This window comes from Protopterus annectens, chromosome 8.part0 (assembly GCF_019279795.1).
Source record: "Protopterus annectens isolate FY-2018-M chromosome 8.part0, PAN1.0, whole genome shotgun sequence".
Classification (NCBI taxonomy): Eukaryota; Metazoa; Chordata; order Ceratodontiformes; family Protopteridae; genus Protopterus; species Protopterus annectens.
The window spans coordinates 943,241,436-943,268,935 of record NC_056741.1 but is presented as its reverse complement, the minus strand read 5'-3'; the positions used below and the strand labels follow the sequence as shown (position 1 = coordinate 943,268,935).

The 27,500-nt window shown below is 39.6% G+C and overlaps 1 protein-coding gene across 2 annotated transcripts in view; it reads right to left on the bottom strand.

Moving 5' to 3' along the window:
- The window catches only part of LOC122809171 (FXYD domain-containing ion transport regulator 3-like), a 240,474-nt gene that overhangs the window by 92,742 nt on the left and 120,232 nt on the right, over positions 1-27,500 (bottom strand). The window contains exons 6-8 of one of the 2 annotated variants that reach the window (XM_044080461.1): positions 17,330-17,404; positions 4,112-4,148; positions 2,009-2,058 (exon numbers count right to left, since the gene is read on the bottom strand). In XM_044080461.1, the coding sequence (XP_043936396.1) occupies positions 2,009-2,058; positions 4,112-4,148; positions 17,330-17,404 (162 nt within the window). The remainder of the gene's footprint in view (positions 1-2,008; positions 2,059-4,111; positions 4,149-17,329; positions 17,405-27,500) is intronic. The other variant, XM_044080460.1, reaches the window with a different exon arrangement.

The following is a 27,500-nucleotide window of genomic DNA, read 5'->3' as shown; positions in this document are numbered from 1 at the left end:
TACCTAAAACTTATGGACTTCCCAATGTACATAAGGGATAGACTGCATCCACCTATGTGGCCCCTAGTGTCTGGTAGGGGATGGGCCACTGAGCTGCTATCCATTTTTGTAGAGAAACAACTTCGTTCAGTGGTCAGTGGGATATGGAATATCCTTAAAGACACCAGGGATTTCCTGAGTAAATTGAGCAACTGGTCTGCCACAGGGTTTAGAGAAGAGGCCTTATTGGTCATGTTGGATGTTGCTTCATTGTATACCTACATTCTCAATGATGAAGGCATTGACTTAGTTCAGAAGCATTTAGGGAAGAGTTCCACCCTCAGTAGTGATGAATTTATCTTTGAGAACGAACACTACTTACAAAAAAACAGGGGTAGCTATGGGCACGGTGTGTGCCAACAGCTACGCCAATATGGTATTAGCCGAATGGGAGATGCAGAATGTTTTTTCTGACAACAGGTTCAAGGAATCTGTACTCTACTATGGTTACTATGTGGATGACCTCTTCCTTGTATGGGGAGACACATTAGAAAGCCTTGACCAGTTTGTGACATTTAAATAGTACAACCAACTTTCTCAGATTTACTTATGAATGGTCCACAGTCTATCCCTTTTCTAGATGTTACAGTGATTAAGACACTAGATGGTATACATATGAGACAATATGTTAAGCCCTGCAAGACTAACATAGTACACTCATGCAGTATGCATCCAAAACATGTTAAACAGAATGTCCTCACAAAGGTCAGTTTTTTAGGACAGCCAGACTAAGTACAAGAGACAGTGACATGTATGACTACTTTGACTCACTTGCCTCGAATTTAATGAAAAGAGGGTACAGTGACCTAGATATAGCAACTGCACAGAATGATGCAGTTATGCTAAGGGACATACGTACTAGACCATACTTTAGGTGCTTAAGTGAGGATCTTGTCCCTGTTACCAGTAGCGCTATTCAACTTGTACGTATGAACCTTACATATTCCAGGGATTCAGGTTCTGTCTGTGAAATTGTCAAGGAACACTGGAAGATTTTGGCTTCAGATGACAATTGTAAGAGACTGCTGGGTGAAACCCCTTCCTTTTGTTTCAAAAATCGTCCATCATTAAAGAAAATGGTGTGTTATAAACTCCTGTCCGATTGTGAGGAGGGGATAGTTAGTCAGAGAGCAGGGACCGGTCCCTGCCGTCACTGTAATGTCTGTAGATATATTGAGGAGGATGATCATTTTGTGCATCCAGAAACAGGAAAGACATTTAATATGCGGTTTTATGCAGACTGTAGTACTAAAAATGTTTATTGTGCTTCTTGTGTTATCTGCAAATGTTTCTATGTGGGAAAGACTAACCACTGCTTGAGAGACAATATAAGGAACATGTGTATACTAGAAAGGATGACAGGAATGCACTGTCCAAACAGGTCTTGTCAACAAGTTGTGAACATTGGTTCAAGTTTTTGGTGCGACCTCAAACACTGAGTTATACAAGTGCAGTATTAATTGATGTAAGAATGGATCTGACAAAGTACCTTTGAGTATGAAATCGCTCATCCCATTTGTTTTACTAGTATTTTTGTGAACATTTTAAGTATTTTTTAATAAATATTTTGGCTTTTACTCTCTGCCTAGCCAGTGCTATTAGTAATTTGTATTTTGCTGGTTGCTCTTTATATTTTTTGTAATAAATTGAAATTCATGTAAGTGTAAATTTGGTCTACAGAATTGGAGTCATGTTATGTTATACATACTTTATTGCACACACAGATGCACACACACACAGACACACACTTTGAATACAAAGGAAAAAGGAAAACAACTTCTTCCAAAGAGACAACTAGAACATCCATTCTGTGGAGAGCAGAATATGGAAAGAAGCTAAAATAAAGGCCATTTATGAATACTGGATTTGCATACTGAATTAAAGGTAGCAACCACAATCGTCCGTCCACAGAGACACCTGAAACACTGACTTGCTAGCATATAATAGGAAACTGGTGGAAAGTTATTACCTGGGTTGGGGAGTATCTGATGTGCTTGAGAAGTTTCTTTTGGCCTTCTCCTAAAAAGACACAATAGAATCAGAACATGACAAATTATTTTATAATAAAAATTAATAGCCAACTTTCATGCAAGTATACAGCAAGCTGATCTACTACACTACATAGTATAAATCCAACTTTAACACCAATATTTTACCCATTGTTTTCTAATAGGCTATTCCAGGAACAATCAAGGAAAAAGCCCATTTCAATTTTGGGACAGCAGAGCAACCCATGGTGAGACAAACTTTTATAGTTTGACTAAGTTAATGTTACCCAGTTTAAACTTTCATTAGAAACCAGCAGGATGCATCCTTGATAAAGGGTAAATGGTGCAGGAAAACATACCTTTTCAACATAAACACCTATACAAATCAGTTTGATTTGCACATGACATACAGTTCTAATACATTTGTAACACAGGCATCTTGTATAAATCAGTTTGATATTCACAAAATGATATAATTTACAAAATTCCAGCTAGCTGTGATGGCAGTACCTCCTTTCATCACAATGTGTATCACAACCACATTCAAAAGTGGCAAGACGGCGTCATACTCTCCATCCCAAATCATGCTCAAAATTAGTTACCCATGGCTGTTTCTAGATAACTTACTTTACCAAAGGTCAGAAAGCATAGCTTGCCATTTAAGTAGGAACAAACATTTGTGTTAACATCTTCAGTAATATGCATTTCCAATGCCCAAACACCAAACGCAATTCTAGCCATAAATTCTCTGCAACTTTCATTATTTCTATGCATGCTCCCGTCATTAGCTTTATTTACTACACGTTCCTACTCGGTCCCATTTTTTGTAAGCAATGAAAGCATTCATTCAGGTTGTTTGGGCTTGAAACAGCTGCATATTCAGCCACAGAGTATTTGTAGCCATTCAAATTTTGTGAAAGTATGCCAGTAAACTGTTTGCGTGGGTTTGAATTACATGCTTTATTAATTTTGCACTATGAGGAACAATTCTGGGCATTTACAGATCTTATAAATTGTATTAGCAGGCCAGACAGGCTAAAAGTAACTTGGCTGGACTTCATTCCCCAGTACTCATATTTAGAAAAATAACTGCATCTACTGTTCAGTCAAAAAGGTCACCCATAAAACAACTTCAAACACAAAAGCAGCAACAAAAAGAAATTACACTAGGATGGATACTGCAGTAAACAGACCATCAGGCCATACCATGAGGTAAACCACAGTAAACACAAACATCCCACTAAAAATGCTTGAAATTTTATTTACATTGCTATTTCACTTTGGAACTTAGAAGGGCTTAGTTGTACTGAACAGATGTCTGATAAGTAGTAAAGAAAGCAATAACGTCTGCACTACAACAGTTTGCATTTGTAGTGTCCTTGGACTCGAGCCAATCACAGAAAGTAAACAGGTCTTTGTCCTTCACATCTCTTATTACCTTGCCTTCGGCAAACATTAAACCATTATGCAGACCATGCAGAACTTCAGCATGGTCTAATACAAACAAAACAAAACAAAACAAAATGCATGGGTGAAGGCATGGTTTACCCAAGTCCTTGTTTACCCTAGCAAGTAGAGACAAACATAACAAGAAAAGCATTTCTCTGTATTTCAAGAAATGGTTCTCTATATCAAAACATTAAATTTTGCTTCAACTGCCTGTATTTACAACATATAAACAGCAAAAACCAAATGTTTTCTTTTCTTCTGCAGTTTCCTAAATGCAGCACTGTCTATACTGGCAGGTAATACATCAGGTCAGCATATGTATAAAGGAAACCGTGTGGGTCAGCAATATGTATAAAGAGAACAGGGTGGGTCAGCAATATGTATAAAGGGAACAGGGTAGGTGAGAAACTAAAGTGCTCTTACTTTAACCTGACTTCTAAGATAAATTGCACTATTTGTAATGCATCAGTTGCCATTTTGAAGCAAGGAAATGGCGTAACAAATGTAACATGAAAATGGCAGATCACCTGAAAACCTCATTACTTACTTTCAGGCACCACTATGCAGAGGCATACAAGTTCACACAACCCAAATAAAGAGCACCATCCCATTCACTAACTATGCAACACACTCACCTTTTATTTTGGTTAAATCTGCATCTGCATTTGCCACCTGTAAAACAAAAAGGACAGTCAGAACATCTCAATCCCTTAAAATAACTGGAGAACTAAGGCCCAAAATACGGACAGATTTTGAATATTGCTCTCAAACTTAGAAAGTTACTACTAGAATAATGATTTGTTTCAGCATGTATAAAGTTGAAACAGAAAAATGTATCCTTAAAAGTGGCTTCAGTCCTCAGTAATTTGCCAGAAAACAAATTTATGGAGGAACAAAGCAAGAATGGGACAAAAATTTAAACTTTCTGTAAAAATCGGGACAGTTTAGATGTATAAAAGTCAGTGAAGGAAGCTGCTTGGTAAACTGCAATTTTTGCCCCAGAATAGTTTTTCCCTTCTCCCAAAAAGAAAAAAATATATATGTTCCCATTCACATGTAAGGAAGCAGCATCTATAAACATTTAGAAGCATGCATGATGGACTGTTACAAAAGCCAACTGCAACATAACATAATTCGTCTTTCTTCTGCACAGCCCTCCAGTAACAAGCTCCAGATACTTCACTTCCTACCACCAGGCAACCTTAACACAGAGCTACCAGTGTCTTCCTTATCTGCATACCCTCCTTTCAGAATTATTCACCAGTTTCAGGACAGCTGCTTTTTCTTAATGTGGCTTACCATTTTCTCTACAAACTGCGGTACGCAGTTTGTCCTTCTCATTTGCAGCAAAAAGGTTGTCCTCACCAATTTTCCATACTGTACACTAAAATATACAAATTGGATCAAGAGTATGGAAGCATTAGGTAGACAAGTTACATTTTAATAACCAGCAATAAAAGGTAGCCATACATTTTGCTTTAACTCAGACATTCTGAGTAAGACTGCCAGCTTGATTTAATTAGTGCAAATGTGTCATTCACCCTATACACCAGTTTTCTTGCTGACATTGCCAAACGATATGCAGGCATGCTTTGTAGTCTCCACAATTCTTCCGCTTCATCAGTAAACTCACTCTATCTCTCATGCTGCCAACTCAACTTGGTCAGAATATCCCAGCATTCCAAAAACAGAACAGGGCTAGTTGTATTCCACTGTTTATTGCACAGAACATTTTAAAGCTTCTACTTTTCTCTGAATCGCCATAACAAATATTCTACAAGAGAAACTAAACAGCAGTTATTAATTTTCATCCAGTTACACACTGCACTGGCCTTCTATTCCACCCTTTCTCAGTATTACTCTGAAACCAGACCTCATGGCATACCAACAGAAGTTAATATGGTAGTCTGTTCGATATTAGAAATACATGCCATTAACTATCAACACTTCGTTATCTACTGAAAATCTGTTGCCCGCAGCCAAATGTTACTATGCTACTATTAACATTTTCTCTATCCCCCCCCCCCAGTACTGCCTGGATTTTTTCTACTCTCCTCTTTGTTAATATGGCACTTACAAACTCTCCCTACGCACTCTACTTAAAAAAAAAACGCACCCCATTACAGTTTTTCCTCATAAGCATACCACTCAACCTCTTAATGCAAGAAATCTGGACAAAGCCTAAAATAATGAGGGGGACAAAGACCCAGAGACAGATTTTAACTATTGCTTTTATAAAAACTTAGAAAGTTGCTAGATTAACAGGATATATGTGTGTCAACATGTATTTTCTGAAGGATATGAAGTCAAACTCAATGTATGTCATTTCTTCACTTCAGTCCTCCAAATATGACCTGAAAATCTGGACATTGTGCAAAAATCTGGACAGTTGAGAGCTGTGGTCTAAGATTTTATTACCACATGCCAGAAGCCTATAGTTTTTGCTGTGCATTGCCTGCAACAATTTATAGCTTTCAACTTCAGTAGCCCATCATCTAGTCTGTTGTCCCTACCCAGGGGAAGAACAGGATTCTGGTCTACTCAAAAAAGATAGTACTGCTAGCCTTGGAGCTCCATCCTTCATACCTAGCACTACACACCATCAGGTTGACTTTCTCTCAAAACATGCTTTCATATACTTGACACATGCATAGTCTAGCCACTGTAATGCGTCTCTCCTGGCCTTCAGCATTTCGACTACAGTTAGATGCCTGCTACACATACCAAGGAAAGAGACTAACTGCTCTTTTTATTGGCCTTCTATCAGGTCATCTTAATTCATTACAGCGGAGTGTGCCTACAGGCGCTGCAGTAACCCCCTACTGCACTTCTAGGCGTTAAATATTACTAGCTCATGTTTGCATTAATAATTCCAAGACCATGCTACATACAAGGTATCAGAATATTTCATCTTGAAGCAAACATGATGGCAAGCACAACTGTATTGATATTTGTACTCAGTGAGTAATTTTTAGAATTGTAAGGTGAGAACTTCATTTTTAAAGGCTTAAGCCACACCAACTGGGAGTTAAAGGTACACACTCAAAAGAGCTGTACTGGAGGAAATGAGTTAAAATTACTCTGCATCCTTTTTTATTATTATCACAACTTCTTTTCCTATGAAACATTGCACTTGCAGTTTGGGAATGCAAGCCTCTGCTCTCAAAGCATCTCATTGCGGTTAATGGTAGCCAGCAGTATAGCTCAGTAGCCAAGGTTTCTGCCATCCTAATCCAGGACTCGGCTAGGATGTGCATAATTTACATGGAGTTGACAGGACGTTTTCTGCAATTTCTCTGGGTAATTTAGTTGTTTTCTTGGTTTTATTTCCAGTTTCCAAAAACATCCTTATTATATAGCTAATCTAAACTACCCATACAAATGAATTTGTCATTATTCCTTTGACCTTGGTCATGTCTGGAAAATAACCTTAATCCGTTTAATTGTATAGTTAAAAATCCCAGTTCCAGTTTTTGCTTCTCTTTTCATAGACTTTTTTCAAGATGGTGATGTCAAAGCATAATTTAAAACTACTCGGCTCCTAAGGAAACAAACTAGTAAAAAAATACAGAGTACTATAAATGAGAGAGAGACAGACTGACTACAGATCACAGTAGATTGTGCCCAGTTTTTTGTCTATGAAAAAGACTTTAAGGAAATGTTGACAAGTACCCTCAATGACTTAATGCATTTGCTTCTTCAGCTCAGTACTGAATGTAGGGACGTTGGTTCTTATGGGACCATGGCTGCTTTCGTACATTGCTGCTCATAACAGTCATAGCTGGGCATTTAAACTCCTCTTCTTCTTCCACATGCCCTTTGGAAAGATGGTGTGGACATTTTGCTTGTACCTTTATGCCAGCCCCTTCTTGCTGTTCTTTTTATTCTAATTCAGGTCTGTCAATATCTACATGTTGCAATCGATGCGCGACTTACAGCACAGGCTCTTGTCATTTAGTGCTTCCACTTTGTTTTACACTAGACTCTGAAAGCCTAAGCCCTATTTATGCTTCCATAAACAGGTCCTCAAGCAACAAAAAGAAAAAGCCACAAGCTGTCTGACCATCCTTTGGGTATGTATACACCCAATGAGCATCACTCTTTCCTTAACATTTAGTTTAAAAATACCTTTATTTGTGATACTCCATCTCAAAGTCCCCTGCTTGAACCAACACCCCCACCGTACATTGCTAACTCGAGGAACTCACGCTGAACGGTTATCCAATCACCAGCCATGCTAGAGTCTTAATGCAGCCTCAGCCATTCAGGTGAAACCCAGTCCAATTCAATACACTTGAACCAGGAATCCTAAATTGTAAACCAGAACTACAAATATTCTGAACCCCTCCCTAAACCTTCACTTAAATGAGGCATCCCAAACAAAGTCAATAGGCAGAACTGCAATACACAGATCAGTAAAAGGTGTGATTACAGTCCATCTCAATAGGTGTTTTAACAGTGAAGTACCTTAGAACTCACCTCACTCCCTGGGTATACTAAAAAAATAAAGGAGCAGGTGTGTGTGAGGGTGGTGCAGCCTCTCTCTCTCCCTCAACCCATGTTAGAAATTACAAAAATGTTACTTGCAATAAAAATCTTAGTGATTTTTGGAGCTTCACTGTCTGATTTGCACATCAGAGTTTTGAGTTGCACTTTTAGTGCCGACAGTATCGGTCTCCAACCTACCAAACTGGTAGTGATCACAAAGTATCGCACATGTCCATGTAAAAAAGAAAACCTACACTTCTACATTTTTAATTTTCTTCTGGTGCTTTAATGTGGCAGAGTCAAGCAGCACCAAATGCAGTTTGTTCCATTTACGGATAACTGAGAGTTCTTGAAAAAACATAGTCTCAAAGTGAGAGACGAAAGTTCTATTTCATTCCAATGTTTTAAGTACAGAGAAGTCTTCATTGCCATTTACTCTACGTTTATGTCACCATCTCACAGATAACCTTTGTTTAGATTGCAAGTAGAAAAGGATTGGAAATGCAGGGACACAAAAATGCTTCTTTATGAAATAAATTCCACTGGTATGCCAGGCCAAAATATTTCATATTAAATAAGTGGGTACAACTTTGTTACTTTTCTGGGATTTGACATATTTCTGACAATAAAGAGGATATCTTCTTCCAGTCATGATCAATACAGGACTGAAGAATTTCATTTCTTTGATTTTTTTTTCTTTTAAGTGAAACCAGAGTGGACAATTGTATTGCCTTATGGAAAATATGGCAGATACCAATTTCTACTGCTTCACTAAGACATGCCCCAGAGAAGGGAAAATTTTGAGGTTGGAGCAGTGCTTCAAAACCACTGATCAAACAGATCCCCTCCCCCCATCTACTCCACACCCTGAGACACATTTTTTAACTACTGTCGGTTTATCATGTCACTGCCTTTGACAAAGATAGACAATGAAAAAAAAAGTGAAATGTATTGCAGAGCTCTTGCTAGCAGAGGAGATGAAGAATGATGGAGAAATTTAGTCTGACAGTGTAACCCAGTTCTCCCAAGAGCAATTTTTAATGTACAGGTTATTCCAAGATCCCTCTAAAACTGCTGTTATGCACATAATAAAAGGATATAGTGCACAGGCCTGACTTTGCTAAACAGTCGGCACAGACCACTATTGGCCAACATGTAAGATTGCAGATATTGTTCTGCTATACCCAGCTGAGTATGACAGAAAACTAAGCGGATTCTTGGATATGGAACTAGGCAGATCACATTTGTTGGGAGTGATTATCAGTGTGGCCTCATATGTTCTTTGAGTTTTCAAAGGAATGGCCTGCTAATCAGCAGATGCCTCCAAAAGCTTTCCTCCCTAGGCCTCCACAGAAAATGGGCTCGCCCAGTCCCAGTGGACTATCCCAGTCAAACTGTAATAAATAAATAAAAGTGTTCCTAATCCCAAGAGGCATTCTGTAGCTGCAGGACATGAAACTGAACTATTGACAGAAGCATATATGGTGTCCTGACATGCAAAATCTTCATATAGGCTGCTTAGCCTACACTCTTTAAATTACTTCTGTGCATCAGGCAAATTGACTGCATTAAAATTTAGTTTATGGGTGTAGTACAAAACAGCAATGTGGATTATTTAAGGTAACTTATGTACATGAAATACATGGGGTGGAGGATGTTCTCTTGGATAGTATAAACATATGGAGTATAGACAAGAGACTCAATAAGTGATTGTGTTTCAAACCGATGGGTGGTGTGGTACAAGGGCAAAACGTGAAAACAAGGCTGCTTGTGGAATTAAAGAGAGACTCAGGAGATGGCAGTCATTTACTGATCAAGCAGAAATCACCATGAAGTGCAAGTTGTAAGGTATAACATTTTTTTATACTGTGACCTTGACTAGATTACCCTAGGGGTTGAATTAGAATGGACAATAAAAGGCAAATTAAAAGAAAGAGGATTAAATTATTCCTGTTCAAGAGGGATTTTGCACAGACTTGGTGACCAGAAAAAGTAATTTGTGGATCAGTGAATGTGAATTAATGAATGAATGCAGGGAAGTTCAGTGTTTCTTTTGTCTTTTTCTTCTGCTAATTATTACACTAATATTTAGATGCTTAACACAAGCCATAAACTGAATTATCTGAGACACTGTTCAGTCAGGTGGTGAAGAACCTTACAGCAAGTCTCCCAAGTCATCTAACAGGGTTTCTTGTTAAGAGATTTTTGGGATATCTATACTATGAGATTCAAAAAGGTTTTGAAAGGTCGTGCACACCCTGAGATGAGAAACTTGGACATACAGAAGTAGGATACTTTTTTTCTTCACGGAAAAATCATTATGGTAAAAGGACTTTAATGTTTTTCAGTTATCCACAGCCAATGCCGACATTAAGGTGGCACCCTGTGGTCATTGTTTTTTCCTACTACACCCATGCACACTCACACCTTACAGCTGATTTAGAGTGCTCAATCCATATGTCTTTGAAATGTGTTTAGGTGGGGGTGGGACCACAGCACCTAGACAAAACACATACAAACAGAAATGACAAGTAGACCCCACACAGAAGGTAAACCACCTGAGAGCTGAAGTAGAGAACCTATAGCTGTGAGGTCAAAAAAAAAAAAAAAAAAAAAATAGGCCAAATCCAGTTCTGGAATGGGTAAGAAATCTGAAAGGGAATAGTGTTCAGGTTTTGTTTGCACCTTCAGGATTACAGAAAAACATTTTTCCCTTGCTCATGTTGCAGTGCATTTTTTATTTGTATTTGTTTTCTGGGGGTAGGGCACTGATCTCCAGAGACCTTTTTCAGACTAAGCCAGAGAGCAGTGTCTGGTTACGAGCCATGCACAGAATCCCACAGTTAAGCAATAGAGGCGGAGTGTTATCAAACCTTGCACCTCTAGACCAGAGGAAACATCTCCTTCATCCTCCAATTCAAATGACAAGACAAGACAAGAGGCATTCTTTTGTAGAGAGTTGGTACGGGGGGGGGGCTTTAATAGGTAGAAGAGTTGGCATGGTGCTATGTGTATGGTATTATACCACTAATGCAACTGAAGTCCATTTTGGATAGTGTTATTTTTCAATGGAAAAGACCAATACTAGTTTATAGAAGTACACAGCCTTTTCAGTAAATAGCTACTCTAACTTAAAGATATGGCTGACGACATGTTGTGACATTTTCAAAAGACAAACCATTATATATGTGTATAGTGTTCCTTGCCACCTTATTATCTAGAATGCTTATTCATGAACATTAGAGATACATGTAGCTGAACCTCTCTGCCAATATTCTGGCTACTACCTTGTTTAAACACCTACAATGCAAGGCAAAAATCACTGTTGCCAATAGAGAGAGAGAAAACTCAGATATTCTTGACATCTGTTACAACTACAGAAACAACCTTTACAGAATAAACATCAACCTCCCCCCCACAATCACACATGCACATAAGCGCGCACACCCCCAGCCATCACACGAACGCACACACCCCGCCATCACACGCACACACCCCCAACATTACGAACGCACACACCCCCATTACACGACGCACACCCCCAACATCACACGCGTGCACACCCCAACATCACACGCGTGCACACCCCCAACATCACACGCAGCACACCCCCAACATCACACGCACACCCCCTCATCACACGCGCGCACACCCCACCATCACACGCGCGCACACACCCCACCATCACACGCGCGCACACACCCCACCATCACACGCGCGCGCACACCCCACCATCACACGCGCGCACACACCCCACCATCACACGCGCGCACACACCCCACCATCACAGACACACCTACTGCTAATCTTTGCTACAAGTGTAAGATCCCCTGAACTGCATCACCCTGTGTTAAGAATTAGTGACAGATCCCTTTCAATATAGGATTTATTCATCATGCACCTTCCATTTATAAGCTAGATGAATGCCAGAATTGTGAAATTATAACAGACTTCAGTGACCATGGTTTCATGCTTGTACTCGTTAAAGGCTATTAATATTGAGCCTCATGGATTTTAAACATTTCAACTCACCCGGTTATTGCAAGAACAGATGAATTAAGGCATTTGAATGCAGCCTTGTGCCAGTGCAAATTTTTTAAACAAGGGCATTAGCAGATGCAGGACGTCATTTTTGTTGTTGGACGTAAGGATTGTAACACTATGAAAAATCTCACAAATGTCACACAAACTTAAGTATTAAGCCCATCTACCTGCTTTAAGGCTTCCATGAAACACCAGCTGCTGTTGGGACTTTAGTAGTATACATATATAAAACATTTATGCTTCATTGCAGGCTCGCTTGGGATGGTTACAGCAAGGCTGACCACTAAACATGCAAAGAAGGAAGTAATCTGCATACAAGATGGGAATCTGATCAGATCCTGTAGGACCATCTACTTCATATAACTGGTGGGGGGAGGGGCAAACTGCACCTTTGTTTCATATGACCTTAAATGACTATGACCTGCAGTTGCAATGTTAGGGCCTTACAGTTGTAAGGAAAGCAAGCCACAGTAAATGCTACAGAACCTTATGTGGATATTCTGTTGTCTACTTGGCAACTGGTTAAGTAATGTACAGCTCTGATGTACCATTCACAAGCTGGACCCTACCAAAGCTACCTTCTGGACATAAAGCTCTATGACATTGCTGTTATTTGGTATTTCCTACATTTCCCCAGATGACTAGAATGCTCTCTTCCTGGTTATTAATTTCTCAGTCCCCAAATTATTCACACAGTAAACTCTTGTTAACCAGAACTCAAGCAACTGGCAAAAATAAAGAAACACCTTTCAACTTTCATGTGCTGCACATTACCCCCCCCCCCTACAAAAACATACCTTACATTTTTAGAGTTTGAGTTTTAAAAATGACAATAGGAATAAAGCCCTCTCTCCCAAACCAGAGAACAAGTCAAGCCAAATAGTATAGGGTTACAGTATTAGTCAGTCCTGTTTTTAATAGCAACTCTCAAGCAACCAGAAGCTACATTTATCCAGAATCTACCAATCACCAAGGGTGCCAGTTAACTGAGAGTTTACTGTAACTATACAGCTAGCTCAGTCACATCTTGCTTACTTTAAGGGCTAGTATTCTTGCATTTTAACCTGGCTTAAATATATATATATAAGCTTTGATGTTCAAAACACACTACCTATAAAAAGACATTGCACACTGCAACTTGCTTGTATTAACTGCAAAGGTTACTGGGCAGACTTATTTTCATTGTGCATTTCATAAAAGCAATGTACACAGTTTTACATGATATGCCTTCAAGACTTGTACAAAGTTTATTGTAAAGTAGCTTATTTTACACACACACACACACACACACACACACACACACACACACACACACACACACACACACTTTTGCCAACATGGTTAGTTCCACCACCCTTGTGGCATTTTTTCAAAGACAGTATTTATAAATTCAAAGGTAATTTGGCCAGGACATCAGGTAAATTCCCAAGCTTCTTTCAAAAGCATTTCTGATTCCAGAGTACAGCTTTGACCATCAAGAGGCTGGTCTCACCACCACTGCTCCAACTCTGAAACCACCTCTGGTATTGGGAATGCTGGACTGGTGAGAAGGGAAGAAGCAGTGCATGTCAGCTTTTGTATCTAGTACTATCCTCCTCAGTTCAGGTAAAGAAATAAAAACGGGACAGCAGTGCCCTGCGAGTAGAGGAGAGTGTCACTGCCATTTGGCTTTTCTTTAACCCATAATAAACAGCTCTGCTCCTAACAATAGTGGTCGGTGGCTGCTAGACAGTGGAGTGGTCTGAATTTGCTTGGTTCACTTAACATTTGTGAGGATTTTTGTCTCTAAGTAGGTCTTCAGATGGTTCATTAGATCTCAGATAGTACAAATGGGTTGCCAATTTGAACCATTGGACTTCTACATTTTCCTTTAGCCAACTAAAAGAATATTGGGACTTGAGTGTTGGGGCTGTTAATATAGAGCTTTGAATATGGTTGAGGGTAAACATTTCTTATTGATTAACTATTTGTTGGAAAAACAAACAGTCTTCTTGAAATGCTATTAATGTGTGTTTTTTTAGTGCTGACAGAAGACCGCGACAGTATGGTTAAATCGACAACTAGGAGAGAGTGTGTCATGTACCAATGCCTTGGAAGTTTCTATAGCTTGGAAAACTTTATTAAGTTTTGGATTTCATACTCAATTTGCCAAACTGTTGGCATTTTTCAGTCTCAGTTTTGGAAGTTGCAATAGTAGCCACTGACTGTATGACTTTTTAGCCTTTATTTAGATCTGTTTGGTTAGAAAGGAAGGGCAGCTATAACATTTGCTTTACCAAATTGTCCTGGACTATACTTTTGGCAATTTTTTTCTTTAAAATTTAAACTGAGATCTTCAATTCAGGTGTCCAAGAGGTGTGGTAATGCAGATCTTGACAGTATTGTATCAGCATTTGTACTGCAAAATCGTATTTACTTTGTTGCATTCCATTTTTTTTCCTTGACAGAAATAAATCACATTTCTCTTCCACTGTATCCTTGGACAATACATAAACTGAACATTTACAAATTTGAGAAATCTGATACCAATAACAGAAACCAATAAGAGTCCCATAAATAAATAATGAGTGCTATAACAGTAGGGCAAAATGTTTTCCTTTTTGAGAACTTGCAGCACGTTACAGGAAAAAGCAAATTGTGTCACCATCATACCTCTCAACATCCTACCACAAGAGAGTCTGGGCAAAGGCAAAATTAAACTCTGGGACAAAGAACTACAAATAGGGACAAATTTTGAAATAATGTTTGTCTTAAGAATAAAAGTTTTGCTTTACATGCATTTTCTGAAGGATATGAAGTCAAACTTGTTTATTGAATTTAGTCCTCACCAATTTGCCAGAAAAAAAGTCTTGAGGAACAAACCAAAAACGAAGAAAAAAGTCTGGACATTATGCAAAAATCTGGACAGTTGAGAGCGGAGGTGATCATGCCCGGTCTTCTGCAAGGGCCACTTTTGATTAAAATTAAATAAAAACTGTGTTACAGACACATTAGCAGAGTCAAGTACATGCAGTATGTTCTCCATCATGTTAAGGGTATTGTGGCCCTTTAAATCTCACTTATTTTGAATATATTCAGCATTTTTATACAGCCCACTTGTAAAATCCTTTCAGAATAAAAACATAGGAGAAGCATCCCAGATTCATACAAAATACAGGCTTGTGTTCTCTCGGCTGGTTCAGCAAGAACAGAAACATTTTCACTTCTTCCCACACCCTTTGCGTACAATCAAAGAAAAGCATTTTTTTTAAAAGATGGCCCAGATTGACTCTGTGAGCCGACTTTCCAAGCCTCTCCTTAATGTAATGTATTACATTTTGCTAAATTGTTTACATATTTCAGTATGTCTTCTCAATTATGCAAGTAGAAACTGCAGTTTAAAACTGTACTTTTCAGTGTGAACTGTACAGTCAAAACACAGTGAAATTATGCAAGATGAAAGCCTTTCAGCTTTTCCCGTTAGGGGTCGCCACAGCGGAACTCTGGTCCGCCAATGATTGGCAGTGAGTTTTTACTGTGTCAAGTTGCCAGCCCAGTACCCAACCTTCAAAGAAGGCACACCCACACAATGAAAGTGTAGTGCATTTAATTAAGTTTTAATGAAATCCCTTATTGCAAAGTGTAGTTGTGTGCTTTTAGTAACCCTTATTGCAAAGTGTAGTTATGTGCTTTAGTATCTACCACTGAATAATAGTCCGAGAACTTGACCAATATTTTAGGACTGCAAGGTTGAAATCAGGTTGGGATAACAGCTTGGACTAGGCATAGCAACCGGAAAATTGCATCCACAATATTTGTGTCAATACAAAACCCATATAATATTTTCACTCTAAAAAGTTTTGCACCAGACAAATCCCTGTACGTTTAAGCTCCATACAAAGTTACTATGGAATATTGGAGGACACCAAGTTCTAGTAAACAGAACAGCTTTACAAGTTTCTCCTTGGTAAATGTTATTCTTGCTTAAATATGTAGAAGTTTTGACTACATCTTCAGTTCCAAAGTCCTATCAAATTAAACACTTTGAAGCTCAAATTTTAAATTACTCAGAGCAACTGCTATATTGCAGACTATCATGCCCGGTGTCAACCCTCACACAACAAAAAAAAAAAAATTAACTGAAGCTTAGGCTTCACTGAAGCTCGAGCTTGGTAGATGTAAGCATCACCAAGTGTAATCCAACTTTCACTGATGCAGTCCCAGAGATAAAGCTCCCAGGACTATACACGACTGAAAAGAAAATGAGGTTTTACTCAAGTTAATTGCATCACATCTCTTGTTCAACACAAAATAAACACATTCAGTCCTTGCTCCTTAGAAGAGCGTGTGCATTAAGAGGTAGGTGCCTTGTGGAAATGTTGCAGTATTTTGCTTTGGAGTCCTTCAGACATTCAGATCACCTATTAGAATTTTTGGTAACCCACATTACTATGGTGACTGATATAATTCCCCGATTTAGAAATATCCTCACAGACACAGCTATGGCTGAAATGAAAAAGACCTCAGTACTGGCTCTTTAGCACATCCCTTAATTACATTCTAGCTATCGGGCAGCACTGTCAGACCTGACAGATGTAGTAGCATTTTCCCTGGTGGACCATATATATCACATTGGCAGAGGTACCCTCCAATAATTGCTCTCTCACAACATTTGATCGATCAAGGTCCCCACATTCAATCACAGTAAAATACCCAGGTAAACACATTTATGCATCTTGATTCATGCCCCTACAAACAGGAACATGTGCTTGTGTGCTCGCAAACACATTCCTGCCGTTTAGTCACCATTATGTTGTTGAAGTTACCATTTTTTAATTATTATTATTATATTACACAATCTGAAATCTACAGCATGGCCAATAAGGGCATGAAGCATGATTCATTACAGAACTAAATAATAATAATTAATAATATACACAATCTGGAGTCTAGAGCATGGCCAACAAAGGTGATAAGCATGATCCATTATCAGTTAGATGTTCAATGAGGCAGAGAAGAAGAGATGAACCATCAAACGTAATTCAAATTAAAATAGGATCTGATGGTCTAAAATTTCAGACACACAAAACCTGTGCAGCAGACAAGTGCTCAGCAGTTAAGACCGCAAAAGATTTGCCTTTGAGAAAAATTCCACCTTCTGGTGCCAAATATAGACCATGACATATTACCTGGGTGATCTTGGTGGATAAAGTACAGAAAACTTAGTGATAGAGGCAGCAGGCATCTTATCAAGAAGAGACTTCAAGATAACATCTCAAAACTACAGCAGTAATAATTATCATGGAAAACTACTTCCTTCAGAGTGGATTAAAGGCACTTACTGATCAGAATGCCAATCCCCAAAACGCAGAGCACAGCAGCAATGATCAAACCTCCAACTTTCAGTGTATAGTAGTCTGGAAGAAAAAAATAGTGTCTAAAATATTAGCTTCATTTATTCCTAGCAGTCAAAAATAGTCTTAATCTGTACATTTGTTCACATTTTTACAGGTCATATAGACTGGTAACTAGACATTGTGTGTACTAACTAGATCAGTAGTAGTAGCTGCATAGTTGCTGCATTCTTGTACAAAACTATACACCAAAGGACACACTTTAAAACAATATTCATTTGGGAGTAATGTCAGAGGTAGCATTTTAAGCCTTTTATTCGTATTCATTGGTTTTATGCTCAAAGAGCCATACTTTTACAGCAGATCTGCAAAAATGATACTAAACCTACAAATGTACAAATTTGACAATGTTGCTCCATATAAATGGTACTCTAAGATTATAAACATCCCAAAACGTAGTCCACGGATCTCAGATACTAGGTTCAATAGAGGTAAATTGATTAATACATTTTATTCTACAAATTAAAATATTCTACTTAAAAACCATGCAATGAATGCAGTCAATGGTAGCACATAGGATAAAAGTGATTTATTCCTTAGATAGTGATACTCGTGGGGAAATAGTATTTCTCAAGAGTAAATTGATTACTGTCAATCAGGCATTCAAAGATGCTTAGCAAAATCGTAAGAGACTACAAGAGTTACATGACCAGTGACTATACAGGGTACACTACATGCTACAAAGTTAGCATGCAATAAAAACGTATCAGCTGACTGAGATCAGTCACCTCTGCTCCCTGATGGATTACAGCTACAACACAGTTAAAGTTGCACTTCTGAAACAATGCATCATTTGCTTCTTATAAAAATAGAGCTGCAGGTGCTTCCACCATGCATGGATTAAGCACACATTTACTCCTTCCGGAAATGACACCGTCTGGAATTTTCCAAGCACCACATTACAGTTGTGTTCACCATTCCTCTTGCATCCATCCAGCACCACTTGGGCTGTGCAAATTCTGCACCCTTCATTGGCTGTTGCACCTAATCAATTCAAAATTTCATTATCTCTATATGAACTCTTGACTTCAGGTCCTTAAGTCTATTTGATATCCACAGTTAAATCAAGAATTTGATGAAGCCATTCTCTGATGCAACCAGTTTATTACATAATGGTTTATCCTAACAGCATAGGGAATAGAAAGAATTTAAGTGTCAAAATGTTTTAGAAAGATCAATTTCCTACGAAATGTACTGTGACTAACGGCTGCCAACGTTTCCCTCTATAGAGTTGCTTGAAGGGCTTAATACATTCCTCTAAGGTCCTTCTGACCGCAAGCCTAGTAATTTGCGATTCCCACTGAGTGGCATTTTTGTACGGCCTATTACTCATCTTATAAATTGGCATGATCAATTATGTAATCTCTGAACAATTTTAAATGCTTCTTACACATTTTTCAATGAGACATTTTAGGTGGTGACCATGGATAAGCTGCTTCGTCTAGGATTTAAGGGCTGTTTGTAGATGAAAACCAGTTCTTCAATCAGTTTAGCATTGAAAATAATTAAATGCAAAGCACATTTTCTGCATATATCCAGGTTTACTGGATACATCACTGTTGTGCTTTATTTATTAGTATTTGTTTACTGGGACAGAACACTGATCAGCTTGCTGCAATCTCAGCATCAGCGCAAGCAGAAAGGTAAACCGTAATTAGTTACATTGAAATTAACAAGGGATGCAAAAATTCTATAGTCAAACTACATACAATTACAGTTTAATAGATCCTATCATTAAATTTAAATAGAAAGTAAAACAGCAGACAATTTTGAGAATGACCATACTACAGACAAAAAAAATCCACTAGTGATATTTACACCAAAATACCTTCTAATATGTCAGATTTGTGGTAGCATTACAGAAATGTATTTTATTTATTGAGTTTTTAAGTTAAGGTAAGGTTAGCGCAGATTACTAAGTTGGTGCAGCCCATTTGCTAACCTTAAGCCTGCCTCTAACCCTACACTTTACCTTACTTTCCATAACACTAATCACAAAACAAGAGTATTGGACATACACCAACATACAAATACATCACCAAACTATACCCTTAAACCCATAGCCTACACTAAAACACAAAAACATGCCCCCCTTCCCCAACTTGGACATCCCCAACTTGGACATGTGCACACATCCATTAAAACAACTGTTTGATAAACCAGACTTTTTAACAACTAACTATGTACTACCATCTGCTAGCCAAAGGAATGTGTGATCAGAAACAAGGCACTAACTATATTTTTATACATTTACACTAGGAAAGTAGATGAGAAATCTGAAAGGAGAAAAAGTCTCATAAGCAAGGCTAAGAAGTAATGAATAAAAGAGGTGAAGAGTTAAATTATGATAGAAAATTAGAGTAAGGCAAGTCCAGAAAATAGTCATAGTGTGAGTGACTATTACATTCCGAGAAGGTACAGTTAGGGCAACTGCATAAAGGGGCAAGCCTTGCCACCTGTATTCATTATATAATGGCTTACAGCCTTAACTTTAAAATCCAACTACATTTTTTTGTAACAGATTTATTTTGCACACTTACATTCTTAAATATTAATGCATTGCCTAGCTTAAACTTTTAAGCAGAGGATGGAGTGTCACCTGAAACGCCAACGTATAACTCCATAGTTTATTTTGAGCATGGCCGAAACTGCAACAAAATCTCAATGTCATTTGCATGTGCATAGTCTTTTCCCACATTCAAAACTGTGATGGCTTTATGTAATGGATTACCACTGTGTATCCTTGTGGCATAGACTGTCGGATGACACAGTTTCTTTATAGTACACTGGCTACTAAAAGAATTTTTAATCAATTTTTTGGCTGGTAAGTCCATTACAATAATTTAGATTTTCCCAATTCAGAGATACAATGACAAAATATTAATACTATTTATTCAAGACCCACAAGTGACTAAAGGTTGTATATTAATTATGACTAAGTATAACATAAGAAAAGAGCTAGAATTGAAGATAAAACCTGGTAAGAGAGAGCGAGAGAATGAGAAATATTTCTGATGGGAGTTGCAAAACAGAAGGTGCAAGTGTGGAAAATTTTGTATTGAAGTCAAGACACAATGGGGGGGGGGGTGGTAAATTGATGTCACCAGTAAGGCTTGTATCCAAGTGGGCAGTGTGTATGAAGGCAGTTTTGAAGTACAACTGTGGCAGATGTCATGGATAGTGTACTAAAGATGATACATAGAATTAATACACTGGAAAATGTATTTTACTGAGCAGCAGATTTAATTTTTATCCAACCCCTCCGTCAAGAGTTTTTTTACAAGTCTGCGTCAGGAAGAAAATTGTGAGCAGCTAAAACTATAAGGACTTCTAAGCTTGGATTGCCAAGTTGTTAAGTCATTTTAAGGCATCTGACATACAGACAAATTGAGGAAACTAAAGAACCTACTGGAGCCTTACTCATTTCACTAAATGACTTTAACAGAAACAGGACACAAGTATATGTAACTGCAAACTTGGCTGGATTGTGGACACTGCAGTACAGCACAAAGGGGGTGCTGCACTGCCCACTATATCATTCTTTAAACAAAAGGTCCCAACTGTCCGAGTTGCCATTAGCTTAGGTGGATATAGAAAATCCCATGGAATTATCAAAAGTCTATGAGAAGTTCACAATGCCCTGACAAAATCCCCCCTCCCAAATAGTATAAATACCACACCTTGTGTCTTCCTCAAAAAGAGGCTACTAGCCTAGTGGGACTAACCAGGTTAACAAAGGACGAATAAAATAAAAATAAATATATGTACATATCTATACACGTGGTAACTGTGGCATAAAGCATTATCAAGTGTTTGCCAACAGTTGGACATTTTACAAAAAAAAAAGATATATCTTCAGTTCTAAGCCACATTATTATTAGTGGTTAAAACAAAACAGTGTACTATGAATAGATACTGAACCTTTAGTCAAGGTACAGACTTGTAGCTCTCAATATTATTGATAATTATTTGCAGTCTGTGGCATGGGTATATGCTGCCCAGGCCTGTGAAATATAAAGTCCTCACAATTTTGAGCATGATAAAAACACTGTATGCATAGCAAGGGTATTGGAATTTTTGTAGTTCCTTTCACATGCAAAAAGGATAACTTTTGTAATTTGTCTTGAGCTTCTAAACTGAATAACAAATTCAGTCACAGATGTGTAAGAAGCAGAAGAGCCAAGGACAAAATGGGTTATTTTCACAACATTGGTTGACGGCTTTGGAATACTATTGTCCAGAAAAGAAATTTCAGAGTAAAATGCCCATAGTTCTGACAAATGCATAACTAGAGAGACAAACGTACCTGCTCAGTGTTCTAAACACATCATATTGAGATAAACCTGAGTTTATTTCCCTAACTTCTGCAGCATTAAGACACTGAAGATACAGTTGCCAGACCCATTACTCAAACTCAAATCTCTTCCACAGGAATATAGTAGGTCCTGTGTGTCCGTGTAGCTACTTAGGAAGACCTAAAGAGGTCACTGATATCAGTTACATGTATGAGCCTAGCCTTGAGCAGTATTCTACCCTCATTTAGGATGATGCCACAATATGAACTTGTGTCATAAAGGTGCCACAACCTATCAGCTGGGGATGAGATGGTAGACCATCTTAGCTGCTTTAAGATGAACTGCATGTGCCTCTACCAGAAGACTTTTGCATATTAGCTAAATCTTTGCACAGTCCCATAGTGCCTTTGACTATGTTAGTTTACTTAATCTTCCAATTCATCAAATTTCCAAACACATTAAAAAGGTATTGTTGCTCAACATTAACTGCCAGCTAATACATGATGGTAAAATGTGGACATTCGGTGAGGAACTGTACAGTTGAGAGGTATGTCTGATATCTCTCACTGCTTAGCGGGCCAGATGCTATGGCCATAGCAGCTGTTTAGCAGGATATTAGTACAGAATGTCTTGTTGGGACATATATTCCTCCAAATCATATTTTCAATTATTATAGACCAAGTACTACATTGTCTACAAACACCCATTATACTAGAAAAAGTACAGTTTTGTACCTACCATAAAAGTAGATGTTAGAGTGTACACCCTGCTGCAGTCATCACACTTGGGTTATCCTGTCATCAGGCGGTCCCGCAGTCGGCCGGAATTCCAAAGTCTTGGTCCGGCGTCGGTTGCTGTCGCTTCTTCCCTGACAGTGCGCCAGGGGTTTATATAATGCATCCAACGCCATTTTCTTCAGTTTTTCTTGCCCCAGATGTCAGGTGCCCCCCAAAAAGGTGGCCAGTAATTAGTACCAATTTAAAAATTTTAGCACAAAACACAAAATCCCTCCAGCTAAAAGCAAATACATCAGGAAGGTATTGTAGAGATTTAGCCAGTTAGGTCAGAGGGGATGGAGGGAGGGTAACCTGGACTGCAGCAGGGTGTACACTCTAACATCTACATTTATGGTAGGTACAAAACTGTACTATGTTCATCGAGTTACCCTGCTGCAGTCATCACACTTGGGTAGAATCCCAAAGCTAAGGATGGGTGGAGGAGTCATAGAGGGTTAGAGGGAGCTAGAAGGCCCTGCAGAACTGCAGTGGCGAAGCCAGCTCTAATCTTAGAGTAAAGTGGTAAGTGATGGTGTTTGGTAAAGGTGTGTACTGAACTCCAAGTTGCAGCTTCCAAAATCTCCTTGGTTGGAACCCCCCTGAGGAAGGCTGTAGATGTAGCTGTTGCCCTGGTAGAGTAGGGCCTAATGGTAGCAGGAACTGGTTTTCCATGATGGGTATAGCAAAAACGAATGCAATGCCCTATCCATTTGGAAATGGTTTGTTTTGATATAGCCTTCCTTTGTGAAGCTGTAGCATAGGATACAAAGAGCTGGTCAGATTTTCTGAAAACCTTAGTTTTATCCAAGTAGTAACGAAGTTGCCTGTGAATGTCCAAGGAATGCAGGAGTCTTTCCGTTTGTTCTGCGGATTTGGGAAGAAGGTGTGGGTAAGTGGATGGTTTGATTTAAAGCCACACTGGAAACCACCTTAGGCATGAATGAAGGATTGGTTCATAGAGAACTCTGTCTTGATGGAAAATAAGGAAAGGTTCCACTGCCATTAGTGCCCGCAGCTCTGAGACTCTTCTGGCTGAAGTTATTGCTAGCAGCAGGGCAGTCTTCCATGATATAAACTGTAGCTCTGCAGAGAAAGCTGGTTCAAAGGGAGGTAGCGCAAGTTTTTTCAGAAAAAAATTGAGGTCCCATGTTGGTGTAGGTGCTCCTGGGGGGCCTAATGTTTTTTGCCCCTCTGAGGAACTGCCTTAGAAGTGGATGTGAAAATAAGGGTGGATCCGTGTTGTAGTGGGCTGAAATAGCTGATGCATGGATTTTAATGGAAGAAAAAGAAAGCCCTTTGTGCAGCATCTCAGTTAAATACTGTAGGATCTGAGGCATGTGAGGCTGAAGTGTATTTTGGCCTTTAGCTTGGTTCCAGGCGCAAAACCTTTTCCATTTGTCCGAGTAGGCCTTTCTGGTGCTGGGCCTCCTAGCTTCCAGAATAACATCCATAACTGCTTGGGAAAGAGGAGCTGGCTGGATGCTTAAGTGATTTGCCATGCAGCCAGATTTAAGGTTTTGAGCTGGCTGTGTAGAATCTGATTGTCTTGCTGTGTGAGCAAATGGGCAATTTGTGGTAAAATCCAAGGTGGGCCCTGGGCCATATTCCTTAATAGTGGGTACCAGTGCTGGCATGGCCAAGTCTGGGGCTATGAGCATCAGTCGTGGTCTCTCCTTCCTGACTTTCAGAAGCACCTTTGTGAGGAGAGGCAATGGAGGGAAGGCATATACTGTCAGGTTTTTCCAACTGAATGAGAGTGCGTCCACTTTCCAAGCTTGATGGTGTAGTGTCCTTGTACAAAATTTTGTTAGCTGATAGACCTGTTTGCCAGCCCCCAAAACAATGTCTGGAAGGCCCCATTTTTGAATTATCATTGCAAATACTTGAGGATTCAGTTTCCACTCGTGGGGATCCATGATGTTTTTGCTGAGGTAGTCTGCCAATGTGTTTTTTTCCTGGCAGGAATTGAGCTTGCAACGGAACTTGGTAAGCCAGTGCTGTGTTCCACAAGGTCATTGCTTGCCTGCATAGAGGGTAGAAGTGTGTACCCCCTTGTTTGTTTACCACATTACTGTGGTGTTGTCCATCCTTATTGTGAGTTGTCCTGGATGTAATAGGTTCTTGAAGGCTGTCAGAACATTCTGTACAGCTAGCATCTCTTTTGATTGATGTGCAGATTCCTTTGATCTGCAGTCCATATGCCTTGAATGCACTGTCCTGCCATGTGTGCCCCACAGGCATAGTCCGATGCATCTGTTGTCATAGTTTGCCTGGTTGGGGGCAAGGTGAAAGGCTGACCCTTGTTGAGGTGACATGCCTGTGACCACCACAGAAACTCCTGTTGTAGGCAGGGAATGAGAGATAGTGTCCAAGCTGTGGCTGTGCCGAGACCATACGCTTTTTAGGTACCACTGTAATTTCCTCATATGCAGCTTTGCAAATGGTATTAGAAGTATGCAAGACCCCATGAAGCCCAAGGCCTGCAGAATTTTTCTTGCAGGAGTTGGGTCTTTGTTGCCATTGTTTTGAAATATTGAGTCAGTTGTAGTTGTTTGTCTGGCATCAGATAAGCCTTCTGGGCCATTGTATTCAAGCTGGCACCCAGGAATGTCATATGTTGTGAGGGTACTAGTTTTGATTTCTTTTCATTTACTGTGTACCCCAGGCAACTTAGAAGATGTTTTACAAAAGCCAGATGTTGTAAGAGGATGTCTTTGCTTTCTGCTTGGATGAGGCAGTCGTCCAAGTATGGGTATATTTGAATTCCTCTTTGTCTGCAGTATGCAATTACTGGTGCCAGGCATTTTGTGAAGACCCTGGGTGCAGTGGATAAGCCAAAGGGCAGTGCAGAGTATTGGTAATGGGTTGAACCTGCAATGAAACGGAGGTATCTTCTGCAACTTTGTCTGATAGGGACATGCAGGTATGCCTCCTTGAGGTCCAACGTTACTAGCCATGCTTTCTTGCCCAACATGGGAAGAAGCTGCTGTAGTGTTAGCATCTTGAATTTGGGTACTTGTAAGAAGTGTTTAGAATTGAAAGGTCCAGAATTGGTCTCCAGGCATTGTCTTTTCTGGGGACTAGAAAGAGTCTTGAGTAAAATCATTGGCCTTGCTCCCATGTATGTACCAGTTGAATGGCTCTCATGTCCATGACAGCTGTAATTTGTTTTTGTGCCTCTGCCCATTGATTTTGTGGCAGGTTTGGCATTCCACTTTTCATTGGCAAGGTGTGGAAATGGAATCTGTATCCTCGTGAAATTATGTCTAGGACCCATTTGTCCTTTGTGACAATGTGCCAGTTTTCTGAAAAAAAGTTTGAGTTTTCCTCCCAAGGGAGCTGCCAAGAGAGTGTTGCTTGGCCAGATGAGGTGCAAGTCATTGAGTTTGCCTTCTAGTAGTTTGGGGCCTGTCTTCTCCTCCCTTCTGTGTTGCAGTGCCCCATTGTATTAGGCTTGTGGTTGTCCTCTGCCTCTTGGACGTCTGTATTTACCCCTCTGTGGTCTGTCAGTAGCTGGAAAGGACCAATTTTTTGTTGGCCAATTTCTGCTGAAGCGAGGTGGCTGTACCTGTACAAAATCTTTGACTGTCTGCATAGATTTCGCCTTATCCTCCATTTTCTTTAAGACGACTTCTGCTTTAACTCCAAAAAGAACATCCTGCTGTAAGGGAGCATCTAAAAGCTTTGCTTTAACATGATCAGGCAGAGTTTGTTCCTTTAGCCAAGCATGCCTACGTATAACAGACCCAGTGACAGCTGCTCTGCAGGAAGCCTCTAAAGAATCAAACCCACATTGTAAAGTATGTTTGCCCATTGTTCAGATGCATGCAACAGATCCTGCATTTCTTTCAATTCAGACTGTTGAGGGAGTGTGCTCATTTTTTGTCTTAACTGAGAAATTGCCGATATTTTAGCATGTGAAATTGGCAATTTAGTGCTCTCATAGCTAGAGTGGCTGAGGTGTAAACCTTTCCCCCACCTGTCTAGTGCTCTGGAGTCCCTTTCAGAGGGTTCAGGATTTTTTGCCATAGAAGCCTTAGCCCCTTTGGGACCCTGAGGGCTTTTATAAAGGAATTTGTGGGAGTCAGGCACTCTATAGTATCTGTCTGGTTTGGCTGGAGCAGGAGGCAGGGAATCTGGGTTCAAACTAGATTCAAGTAAACATCATCCACAATGTCTAAAACTGGGGGGATGGCAAGTGGTCTGTGCTGGGTGAGTAAAATAAACTCTCTGAGCCTTTTCTTTGAGTCAGAGTAGTCCTGACCTTCCCAGTGAAAATGTTCCCTCAGTGTGTAAAGTTTCCCCAAAGGAGTATTCTTCAGGAGGAGAAGCTGAGGGAATAGAATCCTCAGCATCAGAATCTTCATAAGGGGAAAAGGAGTAATCCTGGTCCTCAGAGGAGCCCGAGAAAATAGACACTTGATCAGAGGAGGCATAATCTTCCTCTTGTCTAGGCCTTTTGTCGGGTGGGGGTTGGGAACCCCTGATTAAAGAGATCAAATCTTCAGCCATTTTAAGCATCTGTTTCTTAGGCATGGGGCCATGGGGCCTTGAACTGGAGACTGAAGTGCAGTCTTTTTTGGTTTAATAGGAGTCTTAAGCTTAGGATATGTTTTTATGGTGAGCATAGTCTGTCTGAAGACGCCTTCAAAAACCGAAGGTGTTTCTGCAGCACCGACATCTCTTTCTGCAGAGTCATCGGTAGGGGCCAAACCAAATGGCTGCATCGGCCTAGCACTCTCCGCCAAAGGCTCTGAAGCGGTCTCGAGTTCCAAATCTGTGGTAGTCAGGGGCTGCGTCAGAGCCTCACTGAAGACCGGTGAACCGGAGACCTGTCCAGCCAAGGCCTCGGAGTCTGGCTTGGGTCTAGGCTGCCTGTCCTTATCCTTGCATTTTTTGTGCACGTCGGTAGTCGGTTGCTCCGACGGCATTGTGTAGTTAAGTTTTCTACCGAAGTAGTGTCATGTGAAATCAAAGTGTCTTTTTATAGTACGCTTATTAAACCTAGAACAAAAACGACAACCAGTG